Source organism: Delphinus delphis, chromosome 2, assembly GCF_949987515.2.
Source record: "Delphinus delphis chromosome 2, mDelDel1.2, whole genome shotgun sequence".
In the NCBI taxonomy this organism is placed as follows: domain Eukaryota; kingdom Metazoa; phylum Chordata; class Mammalia; order Artiodactyla; family Delphinidae; genus Delphinus; species Delphinus delphis.
Window position 1 is genome coordinate 127,001,304 of NC_082684.1, and position 22,383 is coordinate 127,023,686.

The following is a 22,383-nucleotide window of genomic DNA, read 5'->3' on the forward strand; positions in this document are numbered from 1 at the left end:
TAGAAGTCTTAGAATAAATCTTTAGGCAGAGGACTTCTCTGGTGGCGCAGTGGTTAAGAATCCACCTGCCAATGCAGGGGACACGGGTTCAATCCCTGGTCCGGGAAGATCCCACATGCTGCGGAGCAGCTAAGCCTATGAGCCACAACTACCAAACCTGTGCTCTAGAGCCCACGAGCCACAACTACTGAGCCCACGTGCCACAACTGCTGAAGCCCGTGTGCTTAGAGCCCATGCTCTGTAACAAGAGAAGCCACTGCAATGAGAAGCCCATGCACCGCAACGAAGAGTAGCCCCTCCTCGCCGCAACTAGAGAAAGCCCGCATGCAGCAACGAGGACCCAATGCAGCCAAAAAGAAATAAATCAATAATTAAAAAAAAAAATCTTTAGGCAGAAGTTACTATTATTTTTGCGGTACGCGGGCCTCTCACTGTTGTGGCCTCTCCCGTTGCGGAGCACAGGCTCCGGATGCGCAGGCTCAGCGGCCATGGCTCACGGGCCTAGCCGCTCCGCGGCACGTGGGATCCTCCCAGACTGGGGCACGAACCCATGTCCCCTGCATCGGCAGGCGGACTCTCAACCACTGCGCCACCAGGGAAGCCCCAGAAGTTATTTTTAATTAGGAAATTTATTATTCTACTTTTGGGAAAAACCCCATATTTTTCTTTGGTGCTGTAATACTGAGAGTAACTCCAAAATGGTTATACTGTTGAAGTTCTTCGGCTCTGCCTTAGACATGATACATTTTTATTTTGTGAAAGGAACTGTATCTGTCGCACAAAGAAAGAAAATACAGAAAGCTGACGTTTGTGTGACAGCTAGAGAATAAGCTGCCAACACTGGGAGAACAGAAAGGCCTTGAATGCTGGAGTTTCCACTTTGAGCCCACCACAGCAGAGTCCATTCTTGGACTTGGATGGGGCTGCGGGAGTTTACCAAATGCGTGTGACCTAGGACCATCTGCCTTTGAGAAAAACAAAGAGTAAAGTAAGAATGTGTGAGCAGGAATTAGGCCACCTCTGAAAGTTCTAAAGGCTACAACGGAGCTCTGGAAAACCGCCACTCTTAAAACACAACTCTGTGTCCCTCACTTGTAGATGGTATACAACTGGGAAACTGCCCTGTTTTTGTTTTCAGGGAAACATCTGAGGTGAGTACAACAGATACATTTTAGGACCATTTAGTCAATTAACATTTGGATTGTCTTATTAAGCCATCAAACTACAAAAGACTTGGAAAACGCATGTCACACAGCTCAGGCAGAATCTAGTTTCAAGAGCTTCAGTGTCCAGCTTACTCGCAGGTTCTCATCTCCCCCAGACACATTAGGGAACCTTTGGTGCAGTGCCGAGCAGATGATTACATGATCTGCATGACTCTCTACAGAGAAGCTGATGGGGGGAGGGTGGGCCAATGGGATCCTTCCTACTTTCAACTATCACAGGAGAGTCCGGCTCTGATTGCTGGAATCTATGGGGTCTTTCCAAATGAAAAAGTCAGTCACTGACTACAATGAATATGCAAAGGTGCTTATTCCCAATACAGTAATATGCAGGCAGTCAAATCATCTGTCATTCAAGTTAATTTAATTATCAGACCACATTTAATTATCAAATATAAAATGTAAATAAAGTGAAGGTCTGACAGCCCATACTAATTATGTTCATTATAATAATTAAATGGGAAGGAACGCAGAGTCATGAAAGTACCATAAAAGACAAGGAAGCTTTTGATTAAAAAGAATATTTTAATTAGAAACTGCAGCCCTATAGGAAACAGATGATTGGTTCTATCAAGGATGGGGCATTACTTTTATTATCCAGGTTTCTCTTCTAAAGTCATCTTTAGTACCATGGGGCTCAGTCCTTCCAGTTAATAGACTAAATGGTGGCAAATAAAAAGTGCCAATCCTTTATGCAAAGCAGTTTCCTAATAAAACAGCCTTAGGCTGCAGCAGGAGTTCAGGATCTCCTGTCTTATAAAGACACAAGCTGGAAATAAAGGATCCTCTGTGGACAAACAGGCACTGAAAATTAACATGACTTCTGCTTAATGATACGGAAAGATGAAATGAATTGAGCATCATAATTTCTCCTCTGAAATTTCTCTGATTTAAAGTAAGTGGCATGAGGTTAAATAAATTCACTTTCACAAGAACAGAAGTGAGGGGGAAAGGGCACTAACTGGACTGCCAATCAGGAGGTTGGGCTCTGCCAGTTCTTGCTTGGCAATTCCTTTTCCTTCTCTGAGCCTCAATTTCTCCATCTACAGTATGAGGGAGCCGGACTAGGTATCTCAGGGCCCTTCCAGTATGAAGGCTCCATGAAACTGTGATTGAAACTGGAATGAGAGCTTAAAACTGCACTTCCATATCCCTCAGGAAATGCTCACTTGGCAAATTACTGGGTTTTGGAGGGAGCAGAAAGGGGATTTAGAATGAAAATAAACAATCAACTTTTTAGTTATAGAAAACTCCCCAGTTCTACTGGGATATGAGCAGTTATCATTAAGTAAGCTTGAGGCTATTTCCCCTACCCTTCCCTTGCCATGCAGCCTGATGGGCATGGAGCCCAGCCACGGATGGTGAGCATGGCTGTTTGGTGCAGGTGAAACTACTGTGGCTAGATACGGCATCAGACAGCAAGGACACTAACATCTCACCTGTAAGTCTCTGCTTGTGAGTGTCTGCCAGTGGACCCCCCTGTATTAAAATAGGAGAACCAACGTATATTCAGCTTTTAAGGATGAGCTGCCATGGAGTGGGCAAGCAGCTCATGAAGCTATCTGGTACTGAAAGAATCTGGAGTAGGGCAAGGAGGATCTAAAAAACCACAGTATGTCTCCATAAAATCAGAATGCTGGTCTGTGGTTCTAATCTCAGCCATTAAAATATCACAGACTCACGGAGCTCAAAGGAGAGATGATCTAGGACAATCCTAGGTCATCCTAGATCATCATTTAAAAAAAAAAAAAGGGCTTCCCTGGTGGCGCAGTGGTTGGGAATCCACCTGCCAATGCAGGGGACATGGGTTCGAGCCCTGGTCCGGGAAGATCCCACATGCCACGGAGCAACTAAGTCCGTGAGCCACAACTACTGGGCCCGTGTGCCGCAACTACTGAAGCCCATGCGCCTAGAGCCCGTGCTCCGCAACAAGAGAAGCCACCGCAATGAGAAGCCCACATACCGCAACGAAGACCCAACACAGCCAAAAATAAATAAATGAATAAATTTATAAAAGAAACAAACAAACAACAAAAATAAAAACCCACAACATTTTTTTGGTGGTAAAATATGGATAACATATAATTTACCATTTTAACCATTTTTAAGCCTACCATTCTCAATGGCATTAAGTACATTCACAATATTGTGCAACCATCACCACTATCCATTTCCAGAACCAAGCTATTGGGTTGGCCAAAGAGGTTTGTTTGTTTTTTGCCATAAGATGGCTCTAGTAGTGCTTAGTTGTCTTTAACTTTATTCGAAACAATTTTGTTAGATTGTATTGTGACAGCTGTCATATCAGAGTGCATTTTAAAACAATTATCAAAATTGGTGGATTTTTGTGTAGCCATTTTAATATTGAAGATGGAAGGAAAAAAGCAACATTTTCAGCATATTATGTTTTATTATTTCAAGAAAGGTAAAAATGCAACTGAAACACACAAAAAATATTTGTGCAGTGTATGGAGAAGGTGCTGTGACTGATCAATCGTGTCAAAAGTGGTCTGCGAAGTTTCGTGCTGGAGATTTCTCGCTGGACGATGCTCTACAGTCGGGTAGACCAGTCGAAGTTGATAGCGATCAAATCGAGACATTAACTGAGAACAATCAACCACACAGGAGATAGCCAACATACTCAAAATATCCAAATCAAATGTTGAAAATCATTTGCACCAGCTTGGTTATGTTCATCGCTTTGATGTTTGGGTTCCACATAAGTTATGAGAAAAAACCCTTCTTGACCATATTTCCACATGCGATTCTCTACTTAAACATAACAAAAACATTCCATTTTTAAAACAAATTGTGATGGGTGATGAAAAGTTGACACTGTACAATAATGTGGAATGGAAGAGATCATGGGGCAAGTGAAATGAACCACCACCAACCACACCAAAGGCTGGTCTTCATCCAAAGAAGGTGATGTTGTGTATATGGTGGGATCGGAAGGGAGTCCTCTATTATGAGCTCCTTCTGGAACACTGAACGATTAATTCCAACAAGTACTGCTCCCAATTAGACCAACTGAAAGCAGTACTTGACGAAAAGCATCCGGAATTAGTCTACAGAAAACGCATAATCTTCTATCAGGATAACGCAAGACTGCATGTTTCTTTGATGACCAGGCAAAAACTGTTACAGCTTGGCTGTGAAATTCTGATTCATCCATCTTATTCACCAGACATTGCACCTTCGGATTTCCATTTATTTCAGTCTTTACAAAATTCTCTTAAGGGAAAAAATTTCAATTTCCTGGAAGACTATATAAGGCACCTTGAACAGTTCTTTGCTCAAAAAGATTAAAAGTTTTAGGAAGATAGAATTATGAAGTTGCCTGAAAAATGGCAGAAGGTAGTGGAACAAAACAGTGAATACATTGTTCAATAAAGTTCCTGGTGAAAATGAAAAATGTGTCTTAGTTTTACCTTAAAACCGAAGGAACTTTTTGGCCAACCCAATACCTCTTTGTATGGTCAAAAAAGAGTCATGTACCAAAATGTTCATTGAAGCTCTATTTACAATAGCCCGGAGATGGAAACAAAACCTAAGTGCCCATCACCGGATGAATGGATAAAGATGTGGCACATATATACAATGGAATATTACTCAGCCATAAAAAGAAACGAAATTGAGCTATTTGTAATGAGGTGGATAGATCTAGAGTCTGCCATACAGAGTGAAGTCAGAAAGAGAAAGACAAATACCATATGCTAACACATATATATGGAATTTAAGAAAAAAAAATGTCATGAAGAACCTAGGGGTAAGACAGGAATAAAGACACAGACCCACCAGAGAACGGACTTGAGGATATGGGGAGGGGGAAGGGTAAGCTGTGAGAAAGCGAGAGAGAGGCATGGACATATATACACTACCAAACGTAAGACAGATAGCTAGTGGGAAGCAGCCGCATAGCACAGGGATATCAGCTCGGTGCTTTGTGACCACCTGGAGGGGTGGGATAGGGAGGGTGGGAGGGAGACGCAAGAGGGAAGAGATATGGGAACATATGTATATATATAACTGATTCACTGTTATAAAGCAGAAACTAACACACCATTGTAAAGCAATTATACCCCAATAAAGATGTTAAAAAAAAAATGCTCAAGTCTCAAGAGGGAAAATTATTTATCTAAGATCCTGCAGCTAGTGGCAGAGCTGAGGTTAGAGCCCAGGCCTTCTATTTGCTAGATTATGGTCCACTTTGTGCTCATAAAACACACTCATTTACACTTTCCCAGGATCTTTACGTGTCTTCCCCACGTAAGGCACACAGATATGTCCCAGAAGCATTCAGAGTTGCAGAATGGCAGCTTCTCAGTGTACTGTCTAGGTAAATGGGCATCATCTTCTAAACCCTCCACCCCTGCCCAAGAAATACTTCAGAGATCACTGGTAGAATGGGCCGGTGATACATTTAATTTTCTTAAGCAATGTGAAATGAAAAGAACACTGAGCTGGGCTTTGCAAGACCTGTGTTCTAGTCCTGGTATTTAAGCAATTCTTTATGTCATTTCAGGGGGCTCATTTCACCTCTCTGAGTCCAGATTCTTCACCTGTCTGTGAGGTGGGAGTAATTCCTCTGCCTTACAGCCTCAATGAAGTGCTAATGAGGTCCAAGAGGCCACAGATGGGGCAAGCAGTATAAAGAATTCTACAAATACCAGAGGTTATGCTTTAGAAAAGCACCTCCATAAGGTGCAATGTCTCAGTGTTTGACAATTACTATCATTTCTATCAATTTCTGATTTCTTCTCTACTTTTTGTCATATTCTTTCTTTTCACAGATTGTTGCATTTCAGCAATTGCCTGAGGACTGAACTGACTTCTCTGACCTTCTACCTTCCACCAAATCAGAAGTGGATGTCCAGTTAGGATTCAATCCCTCTGGGAGGCAAGGTGTCGAGAAAGGAGGTCTGGCCTTTTTTACTTTTCTAATTTCTTCCTCTCAACAATTACCTCTAAACCCCACAGCTTCTTCCCCAACTGAGAAGCCATAGGGTCTCTGACTCCTCCTTGGATTGCTTGCTGCTCTCTCTGCCCATTTAATCTGCTTTCTTCCTGTCCCAACATGCCCAGTCTTTACTTTGCCATCAGGTCCACGTCAGTTCTAACATGCCATTTCCAAATACCAGTTCCCCCGACCCCATTTCTCATTGACTCTGGTGAGCCCAGAGATACTTAGAGTGTGTGTTTTATCTATAGGAGAGGATTAGTCTGTGGTCCGGCAACAGCAGAAAATCTCTCTGAAATCCTACACAGTTCTGAGTTCAGTAAATTCATCACAACAGAGTTGGTTTAAGCAAAGAGCTTCAACCATCCCTAAACATGGGTGTGCTGAAGAAACTGAACTTTTTGCTGTAGAACTGTACAGCAAAATATTATCACACACACAAATTACTTACCTCTTTATAAGTGCAGTAGATAGTGTCATGATAAATGGTAAACGACTTAACAGGAAATTGTGAGGTAAACCATGGGCTGTCTACACAAGATAAAGCCACGCAGCCATTAAGAACTGTATTCACAAAGAAGGATTATGATATAATGTTAAATGTACAAAGCAGGATAGGAGTGTATATACCATATGACCTCAGCTATGTAAAAATATTCATAGAGGGCTAAGGAGTGGGTGAAGTGAGTGAAGGTGGTCAAAAGGTACAAACTTCCAGTTATAAGGTAAATAAGTTCTGGTGATGTAATGTACAGCATGGTGACTGAAGTTAACAATACTGTATTGTATATTTGAAAGCTGCTGAGAGTAGATCTTAAAAGTTCTCATCACAAGGAAAAAAATTTTAACTATGTGAGGTGATGGCTAACTAAATTTACTGTGCTAATCATTTTGCAACATATAAATATATCAAATCTTCACACTGTACACACTTAAAAATAAGACAGTGTTACATGTTAATTATATCTCAATAATATTAACTGGCAAAAATATTCACAGAAAAGAGACTGTAAGGAACCTGCCAAAATGGTAACAGTGACTATCTCAACAGTGAGATCAGGGATAACTGTGACTCCTCCTCCTTCTTTACACTTCCTATCTTTTTCATGATGAGTAAGAAACACTTTTGTAATCAGAAAAATAAAAACAAACTTTTAGAGGGAAACAAAATGCAGTTTAGTAGGTCAAATGGACACACATGAAGAAAAGAAAACCACACAGGAGATTTCGCTCAACTTTCCTTCCTTGAGTAGCTTGTAAGAGACTCGTGGACCTGCTGGGCTTAGTCCACGGAAACGACAAAGCATCAGTACCTGAGAGAGCACTGCATGAGTGCTCCTGTGGCGGGAGGTGAGAAAGATCTGCCCTTCTGGCAACGAGGTCTGCGAAAGGGGAATTTTTCTACGTATGACGCTTCTTCTGGCAAGGGTCCACATTTTCTACATTTTAATCACGGAAATCTTTCTAGAATGGACTTCATATTCCTTAGCCTTCTTAAAGGGAATGCACAGAACATACATTTTGCCTCCATGCTCACTCAGGGTCTGCACGGGGGGCATCAACAATCATCCAGGGAAATCAAATACAGGGCTTAGTGTCCCTTTGAAACCAGAGAGCTACAATTTTTTTTTTCTTTTCTTTTTTGGCCGTGCCACGCGGCACGCAGGATCTTAGTTCCCTGACCAGCGATCAAACCAACGCCCCCCGCAGTGGAAGCGCAGAGTCTTAACCGCTGGACAGCCAGGGAAGTCCCAGATGGCTACAATTTCTGAGGTCTTGTGCTTGTCTTGTTGTTTTCTATCCTCTTTCTCCTTATCAGATAGGCAGTTGCAGCTCTCAGTGTGTAGGTTCTCACCTTGTATTTGGCTCTGGCACTACAGCTATCTCCTTCCTTCTTCCGCCCTGGTCTAGTTTACTGCAGGCTAATAAACCTAGTAAGCACACTTATTAGTGAGTTGCCTAAAATAAAAATCAGTAAGCTTAGAGTGAGGGTTAAGGGCCATTCATAGGCCTTTTTCTCAGCTATAATCCACATAATTAAGGTTGCTGAATATGAGGCTTTAGATAACTGAGGTAGTCAGGAATTACAATTTGATGTGTTAGTTATGCCATGGCTCTGTTTTTAAAGATAAAGATGACAACCTAAATGGAAAACGAATTTGAAAAAGAATAGATACATGTATATGTATGACACTTTGCTGTACACCTGAAAATATCACAACATTGTTAATCAACTATACTCCAATATAAAATAAAAAGTTAAAAAAGGGTAAAGTGCTTTATTATTGTTATTTTTAAAATAAAATCTGTAACACAGATTTCCCAACTTTTTAAAGCAACAGAACCCTATTTACAAATGAAATCTTGCTTAGAAACCGAATAATCAAAATAGTTAAAAGCAAAACTACTCTGGGTGATTCAAGGGGGTAAGGCCCAAGCCCTGCCTTCTCAGGCTCCCCTCCAACACCATCTGGCACCCTCTTAAGCACCTAGGCAGAAGCCAAAGACCAAGAGCAGTTTCATAAAGCACCAGACTAATGCTATAATATTTGCAAAGTAACCCAAGTTGAAAGATGTAATCTATTTCATTAAAACAACCACAAAAAAATATGAATAAAGCATCAGGATCTATGTGGTAAGGGAGTAGATGCTTCTGTGTGGCTTAAGAAGAACATTTTATTAAAAATATCTTATTGTTATAGCTTTAAGAGGAAGTCCTAGTGCTGGTCTAGTGCTGATCAAATCTCTTTGGAGAGAAGTCAGAGGCATATCCCTGGAGCCTGGTTAAAGGGCCTCACACAGGACAGATGGGTTCCAGCAGGCTAGCCTGCCTTTTCTCACTCCAATACCTCACACTCTCAGTGCTGGGGAAGCAGTCTGAGGAACTTTCCTGTGCCTCTTACCTGGTTATCTGGGTGGTTGACAGTGAAGTAGCCCACACAGACGATGACCTCATGAAGGAGGCTTTCGCAGGAGACGTGGCTGCAGTGGCCCAGTAGGGAGCTGGCGATGTGCCGGAATGCAAGGGACAAGCCCTCTGCCCCTACAATAGACTAACAAAGACAAGGAGCAGTTAGAACTCCCCAGCCCAGGGACAGCCAGGGCTGCAAATCACAAAACACACCTGGGCCCTGTGCACCTTCTGCCATGATGCCAGAAAAGCATATGAAATTTCTAGAGCACTGTGCTTAACAGTTCAGTTCAGGGATTCCTGCTCCAATAAACGACCATAATAAATGCAACGTTTAAACTGAAAAAAAACAAAAAAACAAAAAAAACAGAAAATAAAGCATAGCAGACCAAATGCCTGTACTACATGGATCAAGACACTATTCACCTAAAGCATGAGTATTTATCCCATTTTTAACAAGGTATTTTTTTCTCATTGCACAGTCTCACTGTAGAAAATTTGGGAAAATATAATAATACTAAAATTCACCTGTAAATCTACCATTTAGCTAACTTCCAATACTTTTTTTTTTTCTGAAGGAGAAAATATTTTCTTGTATGCAGGGATAAAAATATGACTCTAATTATTTACTTATGTTCAAATAGAAAAGAAATATAAATAACAATTAGTTATTCAAATAGCTCTTGTGCTCCCAAAGTAATGTAAAAAAACCCAACAACCTCCCCCTGCCCCCCCAAAAGAGCACAAAAAACAAACCATGAAGCCCCCTCAGCTATGAGGCTTCTGGGATCCTTTCTCGAGACAGTCAAAGGGCTGTTGGTGGTGGGCGACGCGGGAGGAGAGCCTGAGTCTGTCTGTGCAGCCTGAAGCGTCTATTTAATAAACATGTCAAACAGACAGAGCGACAGGAGGGCAAAGGGGAGAGGCGAGGCCCACAGAATGCACTCGCAGCCCACACTGGAATGAAGCACCACTGCCAGCCTGTGGGAAAAGGCAGTGTTTTAAACTCATCTCTTGATTTGAGGTCTTGGCTGGCTTGAACCAGGTCAGATACTTTGCAGCTTGGAAGTTTCAATGAATTCACTCTGCCTAACAGCCGGGGAGGCACAGTCTTTTTAATAAATACTGTTGAAACAAAATTACTACTAAATTTTAAGAGTGCCTTCTGTCTCCGTTTCATTGCACTGAGACAAAATGTTTTTCAAGCCCCAAAGAGACTTCAGGAGGGCCCTGCTCCTTTAAATCAAGTAGTGACACCTTCTCAGCTCAGCCCTTATTTAATTAGTTGTGTCCAGCTTGCTGTGACCCAGTGCCCTCTGTTTAACCTTCACTGATAAGAGCAGGTCAAGGGGCATGTAAGTTTGAATATAAAAATTAAACCAATTTATCAAGGAAACTATATTTCCTTTTTAGCCAGAATTAATTGCCAAGTCAGTACATTGATTTGTTTCTTGAGACTACCTTCAATTGTAAAAACTGTCAAAGTATATGCACTATACAATATCCGGGATCTCAAGGCCATCTGTGCCAATATGAATTCAGAGTGAAATCAGACTCGTTGCTGAAGGGAGAAAAATATTTTGACAGCCTTATTAGTATATAATGAAATGGAACCAGTTAAGAAAATATTCTAATGTATAATCTTTTGTGACTACTATGCGATGAGTTCTCAACCAAAACAATCACATAGGTTTATGGCTTCAAAGAAGGGTGCAGAAGCACTGGGAATGTTGCATTTGAAACCTAACCTTTTGATTCAGCATCTGCAAGATGGTTTGGGTAAATTCTTCACCTTCAGAATATAAGTCAGTCCACATTTCCTGAGGGCCTACTATGTGCTAGTTAGCACAGTGCCTTTATGTAATCTCATTTAAACCTCAGACTTGTGAGGTAAGTGTTTTTAATCTCTATTTTACAAATGAGAAACTCAGTGTTAAGGATTCAAATGACTTGTCCAAGGTCATACAACTTGGTAGTATGATGGCTCAAAGTCAGGTCAGTCTGACTCAAGACCCAGAGGTCTTGATGAGGATGCTTCTCCATAACAGCTCTACAGAGATGCATTCTTGCGATGCACTGGGACTCAAACCGTCAACATGTCTTACACTGTCTTGTCTAACTCTTCAGAGGGTCAGACCATTTATCTCATTTCAATTTTCTTCTTCAGTTCCTTCAATCCTCTCAGGCAATTCATAAATTGTCTCCCAGATTTTTTCTGAGCTCAGACCCATGCTGTACCTAAAATCTCTTTTCCTGTGCTTTATAAGCATAGTTCCTGAAATCTCACTTTTGACAAGTAAGTTGTTTTAATGAACTAGAATATGAGTTTCTCTGACCATATCGATCATAAAAATAATACTTTTCTCCTAAACTCACCCATTGCTTTACAATGCAAATATTGTGTATTTGTATGCTATTTACTTGAGTATTGCACGATTGATCAGGTGTCTATCTATGGCAATGATGTCTATGTGGTCAGATGCTTTGCTTTAGCTTGCTCAACAGAGTGTAGTGGTTAGTTAAAAAAAAGGACTATAAACCTTTGACAGCCGTCCCACTGAGAGATGGGGCCTATGTCTTCTCCTCTTGAATCTGGAAGGCTTATGACGGATTTAACCAAGAGAGGATGGCTGATATGTAACCATATGACTTCTGAGGCTAGGGCATAAAAAAGCCATGCAGCTTCCGTTGGTTCTCTTGGAGCAGTTGTTTTCCAGGAGCTTCCTCTCAGGAAACTCCTACTGAGAACCCAGACACCATGATGTTTGAGAAGCCCAAGTCACATAGAGAAGCCATATGTAGAGTCTCTGGCCAGTAGTCCTTGATGAACCTAGTCTCTGAGTAATCAATCCCAGGCATAAAACATGAAAGTGAAGGAGCCTCCAGATAATTTGAGCTCCCAGGTATTTGAGTCAATTTGCCCCTCTTCTCCATACCCCCCAACCCCAGTCATTCGAGCCCCTCAGCTGAAGCCCTACATCGTGGAGTAGTGACAAGCCACCTCCACTGTGAAAAGCCCTGCCTGAATTCTGGACTCACAGAATCTGTGATCATAAAGGTTGTTGTTTACCCCACTAAGTTTGTTTGTTTTTCAAATGTATAAAAGTAACTGGAACAGTAAGGTAATCATTGGTAGATGTATTAAAGGACCTGATGTTAGAAATTCTAGGTATCTGGGTCCCTGCATACACTGATGAAGCATAAGAGAAAAACATGTGCTCAACTTTGGGCACCAAAAGGATGGCAGCCAGGAGGAAGGTCCCTGAAGGCCTTCCTGGCCCATGCACTGGTTAAGGGGAAAAAGGTACCTGGGAACAATGTCTGGGGAGAGGATGAGAAGCAGTGATGGCAAAATTGACTAAAATAAGACAGGAGAGTCAGAACAGAGAAAAGGAAAAGAAGAAAAAGCAGGAAAGAATTAAGAGAAATATGGAGTAACAGGAAGGACAGAGAAGAAAGAAGCAAAAGAAGTGTTAGGAACCAGCCACAAAAGGACATTCCCCTGGGGAGGTGGGCATCTCACTCTAAGAATGGCTCGAACTCTCGAGTCACCTTGGTGTTTCTCCTGGGGTTGTGGCAAAAGCGGCTCAGGTAGGGAATATATTCTGGGCTCAATACGGCAAGGAGCTGCAGAGGAGAAGTCGTGGTTTCATCTTAGTTGGGCATGAAGGGCTCCAGAAATAGATTTTTGACTTTTCTAACATTATTGGCCATTGTGCCTAAAGGTCATGAGGGAGCAGGGCTGGTTGGAGTTCACTGGTTCTTTTGAGTAAGGCTGCACAGGCTGTGAGTTCATGGAGGGCTGGGGGTAGGGCAGGGACCTGGGGCTCCCTGACACTCAGAGTGACTGATGGAATAAATGGCTGACTTAATGTAAATGCTTGTGTATGATGTGGTGACCCCTGAAGCAGTATAAATCCTGGTCAGAAGACCCAGAAACCAGGAGCTCAGGAACATTTTTAGGTATTTGCTTTTCATAATCCCTGGTAACAAAAGAAATCACTCTAGTTGGACCTAGCTGATGGGTAGCCTGCTGGTCTCCATATTCTGAGGGCATAAAATTAGCATATCTTGATTTCTAAGCTGTTTCCAGACGGAACACAATGGGGTTGGGTCTTCATAAAACACAAATGTTACGTTCAACCCAGAGGCAAGAACCATTGGCATTCTCTGGAGCAGGTACCTCTTGTTCTAGGTGTGGCTGTAAACTCTCAGAACTTTACATATTGTGTAGCTACCACCTAAGGCTAGTTCAAGTGCTTTGAAAACTGAAAAGCATTAACCCTAAGGAAGAGATTTCTGTTCTTATGATGGATAAACTAACTCTACAAAGTTGAAAGATACTGAATCCAATGATACGACTTACTAATTTCCAGTTGTGAAGAGAATGACAGGAAGACAAGAACTGCACATTTGTCACCAGCTACAAAACAGAAGTGTTTCTTCCATCTTGCGATGACCAAAGACCACAATTTTCATACATTTGTATCTCTATAACCTTTTTCCCTTTGAGCAAAGCAATTCATCTAAATTAGGGGTTCATTATCTGCCAAGTTTGTTCCCTTTTTAATGAAATCACTTGACAGTTAATAAACTGAAAGAGAAAGTCTACTCCTTGGGGCTTGCTCTGTTCCAAAGGTTCAGTGTTTTTGAAAATTAAATTTCCTACATGAAAAACAATCTGTTTCTAAGCTGACAGTCTGGTGTTATAACATAAAGCAAGTTTTCTTTAGCTATAAAAACTTAGTATTTATAGGGGTTTGCACATTTAACTACACATGCACTTTACGTTGGATACAAGTCAGTTAAATCATTCATAGACAGTCATATCAATCAAAACAATTTATCTAATTTTGGTCGTGTTTATATAAGAAACCATTACTTTCCTTAATATTTAAATGTTTATGGTATGATAATGCCTTTTCTAAAGAAATCAAGACAGAAGATTTATAAGTAGCAGAATGGCATAGGCTTGGGGCCATGGGTACCAGTCCTGGCTCAGCCATGTGTAACCCTGGGAAATTACTTAACTGCCAGCTTTTCCACCTGTAAAATGGGTATAATAATATTCTGTAGGGTAGTCATGAGAATAAATAAGAAAGCATATGCAAAGCACCTAATCCAGTTCCTAGAATACAGCAGCTTAATAAATAGTACGTATTATTATTCCCTGTATTGTAGCTTATTCCTTATGCCCCAATCCAGGAAAAGAACCTCTCACCATATCTACACAAAATTATCTACTCTTGGCTGGTTAACCAATTCCTGGTACCTGAAAAGCAGGCAGGTCAAGAGCTGCAAAGCTGTTGAAGAAACGTAAACTCTGAATGGCCACTTGGACTGTGTTCTGAGCGTAACTCTCCTTGGGACTAGAAGTGCCGGGGTCCGAGATTGTGCCATGGAAGAGGACACAGTAGAGCATATGCAGAACTCCAGCCAGGTCTGTGGCCTGAAGAGCAGCTGTCAGTCCTGTGGGATCCTGGCGATTATTGTCAAATATGCTGTGTGACCTGATAAGAAACATTCAACTTTTTAACAGAAATCTACTTAAAGGATGCTAGCATTTTTATAGGTCAAATGGAACATGACAAGCAGACCGTTAAAAGCAAACCATGTGAGTGGTGTAGTAAGGTAACAAGAAACCTCCAGGAGTAAATGCAGCCCTCCCCCCAACCAAGTGCACTGCGGCCCGCCCTTTTCTCCAGCTGGGAGACCGGGCTGCTGCAGCAGTGGCAACTGAGTACTCTGCAGCCAGGCTGAGGCTGCTTCCACCCTTTGCAGCCTAGATAGCCTCACTTTGTTTAGATTCCAGGCCTGGTGGAACTGGACAGAGTCCATGAGAGCTGTTGGGACTCAGAACTCAAAACACCATGGCTTCCTTTCTGGATACACAAGGGAATCTTCTCAGGGGAGGCAGTTACTGGGAAAGTACGAGGCCTCAAAAACCCAGTAGTGTGTTGGTATACCGTGACAGGGAGACACTTCAACCGCTTCTGAAGGCACAGTTCCATCATCAAGGAGTATTGGCAGGACAGGTTGTAGGGGCCAGGCTCTCAAGAACAAGCTAGTGCTGGGTTAGCTTTGTACAAATCACCTTGAAGTTAGCTTAGCAATTGTGGCAGGCAGTATGGATGAGCAAGAAGCAACGGCAGTGGCAAATGAATTCCTCAAATCAATAGGAAAGGAAGGGTTTGCTAAATCCACCTCACTCTGGAACTCAGGTATGCGTGAAGCATCTAGTGATCAAGAGCCTACAATTTTAGTAAATGTGGCTGCTAAGCATTCATTCACCCTTTCTGCCCCTAGAAACCATACCCAGGTTTCTCTCCCCTTCCCACAGCCAACATGCTTCAGGTGGGGCCCCCTTCCTATTCACTCTGGCTCAAGGGTATGTAGGTCTAAGGTAAGGGGAACATGGAGGGAGATTCTTGGGCTGAAATGCCTGGAAAGAAGCCCTCCCTTTTTCTCCACAGGTTTGAATCTGAAATGTAAGCTGCTGCAGCCATTTGTTCTAACCACTGCACAAATCCTCAGGTCTCTGGGCTGTTCCAAGTGGGTCAGTCACCTTTCTTCATGGGACACAGCTTTTTCTCAGGAAGGGAAGTTACAAGTCCCTGCTCAGTGTCTCCCTTTAACCTGGTATGATCTGCATAAAGCTGAGCAGAAGTGTCTTTATGTTTCTGCCACAGGATGATGCCCTTCCCTATTTAACACTAATATAGGTCCCTCCCATTCCTTTTTCTGTTGTTGTTGTTATTGTTCCTTTCAGCTGGAATCTAGAATGGGAGAGAGGCATTAAAGATCTATGCTTATCTCATAAATTTGCCCAGAAGCACTGAAGAGATGCCACTAAGTAAATATGAATTCGAAAGTGCTGGCTGGCAAGTTTCTAGTATCTTGTCTAGTTTTCTAATCTATAACTTTTTAAAGGGATTATATTATTCATTCTAATTTGTTAGTTTCATCAAAGTATAGTTTTATTCGTAACTGTGGTAAGCATTTGTTTCCTGAATGTGCACTATTTCTGATAGTCTAAGAATGTGGGATGACACTTATACTTGTTCTCTTCTTAAGAAAGCAGGTCTTCTGAAATACTATCATCTCATTTGCATGGCAGGACCTGCTAAGTACATTCACATCTTCCACCCCGCCTCATTTGTAGTTCTTCACAGTTGGTAGAGAAGGTGTTGTTCTCCTCACTTCACACATGACACAACCGAGACCCTCAGAGATTCAGTGAGATGTTTTAGGTCATAAACATTTGTCAGTGGCAAAGGCAGGGGTACTACCAAGAACTGTTGACTTTTTAAAGGCAGGGCTTTGTCCAAAGACCAAAACATCCAGGCCAAACAGGAGGTGACCTCTTCTTTCGTCTCCATGCCTTTTCTTAAATCAAATCTCGGGGTTAACCGAACACTGTTAAACAAAGTACACAGACGTTGTAATGTAATCCTGATCATCACGGAGAGACACTTTCTGTCTTATGGGACTCAGTAAAAACAAAAAGTTAAGAAATTATATTTATTTGCTTACAGGCACATCTGAACCTTTACACAAACTGTTAGCTAATGTCATTTCAGTTCACCCTTCCTTCCTTCCTTCCATTATAGCCATGAGAGTTAGGGGTCAGACCCCGACTAAAGACGTGAGTAGAGATTAATGTGTCTGAGTTTATTATATAGATTCCAAAAAGGGGTCTGTGTTTGTTTAACAATGACTGCCTTTTAGAACCAATGACAAGTCAGAAGACATTTCTCCCTAAAGCTAATTTCTAATAGGCTTTCAGAACCTTGGGGATGAGTGACATCACTGCTGGTGACAACATTTTTTCTTCTTTGTGATTCAGAATGGTCACCTCCCCTTTACTGCCTGTGTTGCTTTTAAACTGATTATTAGCATATTCAAATGCAGATATTCAGGAATATAGCTTTATTATTTAGAAAACTTTGTAACAGTTAATCTTTGCAAGCATTTATGAAATGACATGAATTCACTGCTATTACTTGTTTAAAAAAATAAATTAAAAAAAACCCAGCAAGTGAAGATCATCAGAATAGTTTCTCTTCTCTCCACCCCACCCTATTTAGGAAAATACCAAACTATAAAATAACATAACTCAGGATCTTTTGCAATATTCTTCTGATGAAATAAAAATGTTGATTCAGAAAAATCAATTAAATTAGCATTCAAGAACTCAGATGTGGAAATGGTTCAAAATGTATATTAATATTGCTTTGTGGAAAAGACACTTTTAAAGTTAGCCTACAGAATATACAGGGTGGAGGGGAGGGGAGAGAGCTTGTCTGCTGCATTTGGCTTCCACAGAACTAATGTAGACATGAAGGGACTTTAGAAAATGTTTACTTTTGATTTAGTCTGAAATACGGATAATTTGTCCTTGAACAGGCCACTGGCTCCTGTTGGTCTTAAATGTCAGCTATAATCACTTTAAGCCTAAATGTTTATAATAAAAAAGTAAAAGGCCTTATTCATATCAGGCACAGGTTATAAAAAGTTTTCTTTTTTTAAATAAATTTATTTTTGGCTGCGTTGGGTCTTTGTTGCTGTGCGTGGGCTTTCTCTAGTTGTGGCAAGCAGGGGCTACCCTTTGTTGCGGTGCGTGGGCTTCTCATTCCGGTGGCTTCTTGTTGTGGAGCATGGGCTCTAGGTGCGCGGGCTTCAGTAGTTGTGGCACACAGGCTCAGTAGCTGTGGTTCGTGGGCTCTAGAGCGCAGGCTCAGTAGTTGTGGCGCACGGGCTTAGTTGCTCCGCGGCATGTGGGATCTCCCCAGACCAGGGCTCGAACCCGTGTCCCCTGCATTGGCAGGGGGATTCTTAATCACTGCGCCCTCAGGGAAGCCCATAAAGTTTTCTTTTAAAAACACATTGAAGATATGAAAAATCAGATCTGAAATTTTGTATATTACACTCTAAGATCTTCTCAATTTTACTGGATTTTAAAGTGTTTTTGTTTGGTCTCTAGGATTAGAGATCTTAGTGGCATATTCATTTCTGTTCATTAATCGTGAGATTCAATCAGGAAAAACTATAACTGGGCCATCAATATACCTGCACAGCTCTTGAAAACCCTACTTTGCCTTAAAGGAGAGTATAGTTGGGCAAAAAAAAAAGCAATAATTTGTGTGGGCATGAATCAGCTGCCATCTGTTCTATCTTTGGTATTTTAAACCACTTATGTAACAGGCCTTATTTGGCCCAAAAAAGCAGCTGTGACAGTCGCACACACTATAACCCCCTTTCCCCATTTGTTCCTGGCTTGTTTGCTCTTGTATCCCTGGTCGCAGATTTCTGATTCGGTAACATCCACCCTGATCCCCTTCAGTGCCGGTATCTTCTAGACTGCTCTCCTAGCTTCTTGGATTTTGGCTTTGTTCCCTCCTTTAGATCTGGAATCCCGGAGGCATCTTATCAGAACCTCCCATTTTAGCCTCTGAATCCAGAACACTCCCCACAAAGGTCTGCATAGTGCTGGGAGTGGACGGAGTTAAGTCACTGTCCCTCCCAATGATGAATGTGAACTTCACTGTTCAAGGAGAAGTGAATTATTTCTTACAGAGTTATTCCAGCTGTGGGCTCTTATGTACTGGAACAGTCTTAGAAAGCTGACCTTCATCTAGTAACATCATCATTTATCAGGCTTTGTGGTGAGCAAAAGGGACATGATTATCTGTCATATATTCTCTATTGAAAAAGCCAAAGTACCTGTGCTCCAGCAACAGTGACCTGTGATGTATTACAAAATCAAGGAAGACCAGACCCCTGTCCTATAGAATGTTACAGTCTAATAGTGGCAGGCATGTGCATCAGCTTCCTATTGCTGCTGGAATAAACGATCACAAGCTAGTTGTTCAAAACAACACAAATTTATTCTCTTAAAGTTCTGGGGGTCAGAAATCCAAAATGTCTCACTAAGCTAAAATCAAGGTGTTACCAGAGCTGGGTTCCTTCTGTAGGCTGAAGGGGAAAATTTATTTCCTTGCCTTTTACAACTTCTAGAGTATGGTTGCTCCTTGGCTCCTGGCCCCTTCTTCCATATTCAAAGCCAGCAGCATAGCACCTTCAAATCCCTCTCTAACACTGACTTTCCTGCTTCCCTTTGAGATTACACTGGGCCCACCTGGATAATCCAGGCTACTCTCTCCATCTCAAGATCCTTAACCATTTCTGCAAAATTCCTTTTGCCATGTTAGGTAACACATTTATAAGTTCTGAGGATTAGGATACAGGTATCTTTGGCAGGGCATTATCTCCCCCCACCCCTGATTTTTTTTTAATTGTGGTAAAATACACATAAAATTTACCATCTTACCTGTTTTTAAGTTTACAATTCAATGGTATTAAATTCGTTCATAATGTTGTACAACCATCACTACCAACCATCTCTTTAAGTCTTTTTTTTTTTGCGGTATGCAGGCCTCTCACTGTTGTGGCCTCTCCCGTTGCGGAGCACAGGCTCCGGACACGCAGGCTCAGTTGCCATGGTTCATGGGCCCAGCCGCTCTGCGGCATGTGGGATCTTCCCGGACCGGGGCACGAACCCGTGTCCCCTGCATCGGCAGGCGGACTCTCAACCACTGCGCCACCAGGGAAGCCCTCCATAACTCTTTCATCATGTAAAACTGAAACTCTATACTCATTAAACAATAACTCCCTATTCCTTCCTCCCCCTGGCAACCACTATTCTACTTTCTGTCTCCATGATTCTGACTACTCTAAGCATGTCATATATGTGGAATCATCATATAGTATTTGTTTTTTTGTGACTGGCTTATTTCACTTAGCATAATGTCCTCAAGTTTCATTCATGTTGTAGCATACGGCAGAACTTCCTACCTTTTCAAGGCTGAATAATATTCCATTATATGTGTATACCACATTTTGTTTATCCATCATCCACTGATGGACACTTGGGTTGCTTCCGTTTTAGCTACTGTGAATAATGCTGCCATGAACATGGGTGTATAAACATGTCTTCAAAACCCTGTTTTCAATTCTTTTGGATATATATCCAGAAGTAGAATTTCTCAATCATATAATAATTCTATTTTTAATTTTTTGAGGAATTGCCATAACATTTTCCACAGCATCTATACCATTTTACATTCCCACTAACAATGCACAAGGGTCCTAATTTCTCCATATCCTCACCAAACCTTGGTATTTTCTTTTTTTTTTTTTTTAATAGTAGCCATCCTAATGGGTGTGAGGTGATATCTCATTGTAGTTTTGATTTGCATTTCCCTATCAACGACATTGAGCATCTTTGCATGTGCTTATTGACCAATTTGTATTTCTTCTTTGGAATTCAAGTCCTTTGCCCATTTTTTAATTGGGTTATTTTGTTGTTGAGTTCTAGGAGTTTTCCATAGTTCCTGGATATTAACCCCTTATCAGATATATGACTTGCAAATATTATCTCCCATTCTCTGGGTTGTTTCTTTACTCTGTTGATATTATATTTTGATGCACAAATCAAAAAACTTTTCATGCAGTCCCATTTGTCTACTTTTTCTTTTATTGCCTGTGCCTCTGGTGTCACATCCAAAGAAATCATTGCTAAATCCAATGTCAGGAAGCTTTTGCCCTGTGTTTTCTTCTAGGAGTTTAATTGTTTTAGGTCTTACATTTACGTCTCTGATCCATCTTAAGTTATGGTGGTAGATAAGTGTCCAGCTTCATTCTTTTGCTTATGGATATCCAGTTTCTCCAGCATCATTTGTTGAAGAGACTGTCCTTTCCCATTCAATGGCCTTGGCACCCCTGTCAAAAGTCATTTGGCTATAAATACAAGAGTTTAGGTCTGTGCTCTCTATTCTATTCCATTGTTATATATGTCTGTCTTTATGCCAGTACCACACTGTTTTGATTACTGTAGCTTTGTAGTAAATTTTGAAATCCGAAGTGTGAGTCCTCCCCCTTTGTTTTTCTCTTTCAAAATTGTTTTGGTTATTTGGGGTCCCTTGAGATTCCATATGAATTTTAAGATGGGATTTACTATTTCTGCCAAAAAAAAAAAAGCCTTTGGGATTTAGATAGGGAGTGCAAGGAATGTACAGATTTATAGATTGCTTTGCATAGTAATGACATCTTAACAATATTGTTTTATAATCCATGGTCATGGGATGTGTTTCTAATTTATGCCTTCTTTGATTTCTTTTGGCAATGTTTTATACTTTTCATTGTATAAGTCTTTCATCTTCTTGTTTAATTCCTAAGTATTTTATTCTTTTTGATGCTATTATAAATGGAATTTTTATAATTTCCTTTCCAGATTGTTCATAGTATATAGTGTATATAAATGCAACTAATTTTTGTGAGTTGACTTTGTAGTCTGTTACTTTATTGAATTCATTAGTTTTAACAGCTTTTTTGTGTGGAATCATTAGTAGTTTTTACATATAATATCATTTGCAAACAGAGAAAATTTTACTCCTTCCCTTCCAATTTAGATGCCTTTTTATTTTTCTTTTCCTCACCTAATTGCTTTGGCTACAACTTCCAGTACTATGTTGAGTAGAAGTGGCAGAAGTGGGCATCCTTGCCTTGTCCTGATGTTAGAGGAAAAGCTTTCCTTCTTTCATCCTTGAGTATGATGTTCCTTGTGGGCTTTTCACATATGGCTTTTATTATGTGAAGGTAGTTTCTTTCTATTCCTAATTTGTTGAGTGTTTTTATCATGAAAGGGTGTTGAAATTTATCAGATGCTTTTCTGTATAAATTGAGATGATCGTGTTTTTTTTCCCCTTCATTCTGTTAATGTGGTCTATTAAATTGATTGATGTTCATATGCGGAACCATTCTTGCACTCCAGGAACAAATCCCACTTGGTCATGGTGTGTAATCCTTTAAACATGCTGCTGAGCTTGGTTTGGTAGTGTTTTGTTGAGGATCTTTAAATCAATGTTCGCAAGGAATATCAGTCTGGAATTTTCTCTCTTGTGGTGTCTTTGTCTGGCTTCGGAATCAGGATAATGCTGGCTTCATGTTAGAAAGTATTCTCTCCTCTTCAATTTTTTGGAGAAGTTTGAGAAAGACTAGTATTAGTTCTTTAAATGTTGGGTACAATTCACCACTGAAGCCATCAGGTCCAGGGCTTTCCTTTGGAGACTTCTGCTTACTGCTTCAGCCCCCTTATTAGTTACAGGTCTCTTCAGATTTTCTATTTCTTTGTGATTTAGTCTTGGTAGGTATTGTGTTTCTAGGAATTTGTCCATTTCATCTAAATTATTCAATTTGTTGGCATACATTGTTAATAGTACTCTTGTATA

The 22,383-nt window shown here is 40.9% G+C and overlaps 1 protein-coding gene across 1 annotated transcript in view; it reads right to left on the reverse strand.

The window, feature by feature from the left end:
- The window catches only part of SCAPER (S-phase cyclin A associated protein in the ER), a 493,174-nt gene that overhangs the window by 31,712 nt on the left and 439,079 nt on the right, over window positions 1-22,383 (reverse strand). Inside the window, exons 28-29 of the mRNA XM_060005554.1 lie at window positions 14,367-14,604; window positions 9,087-9,236 (exon numbers count right to left, since the gene is read on the reverse strand). Coding sequence (XP_059861537.1) covers window positions 9,087-9,236; window positions 14,367-14,604 — 388 coding nt within the window. The remainder of the gene's footprint in view (window positions 1-9,086; window positions 9,237-14,366; window positions 14,605-22,383) is intronic.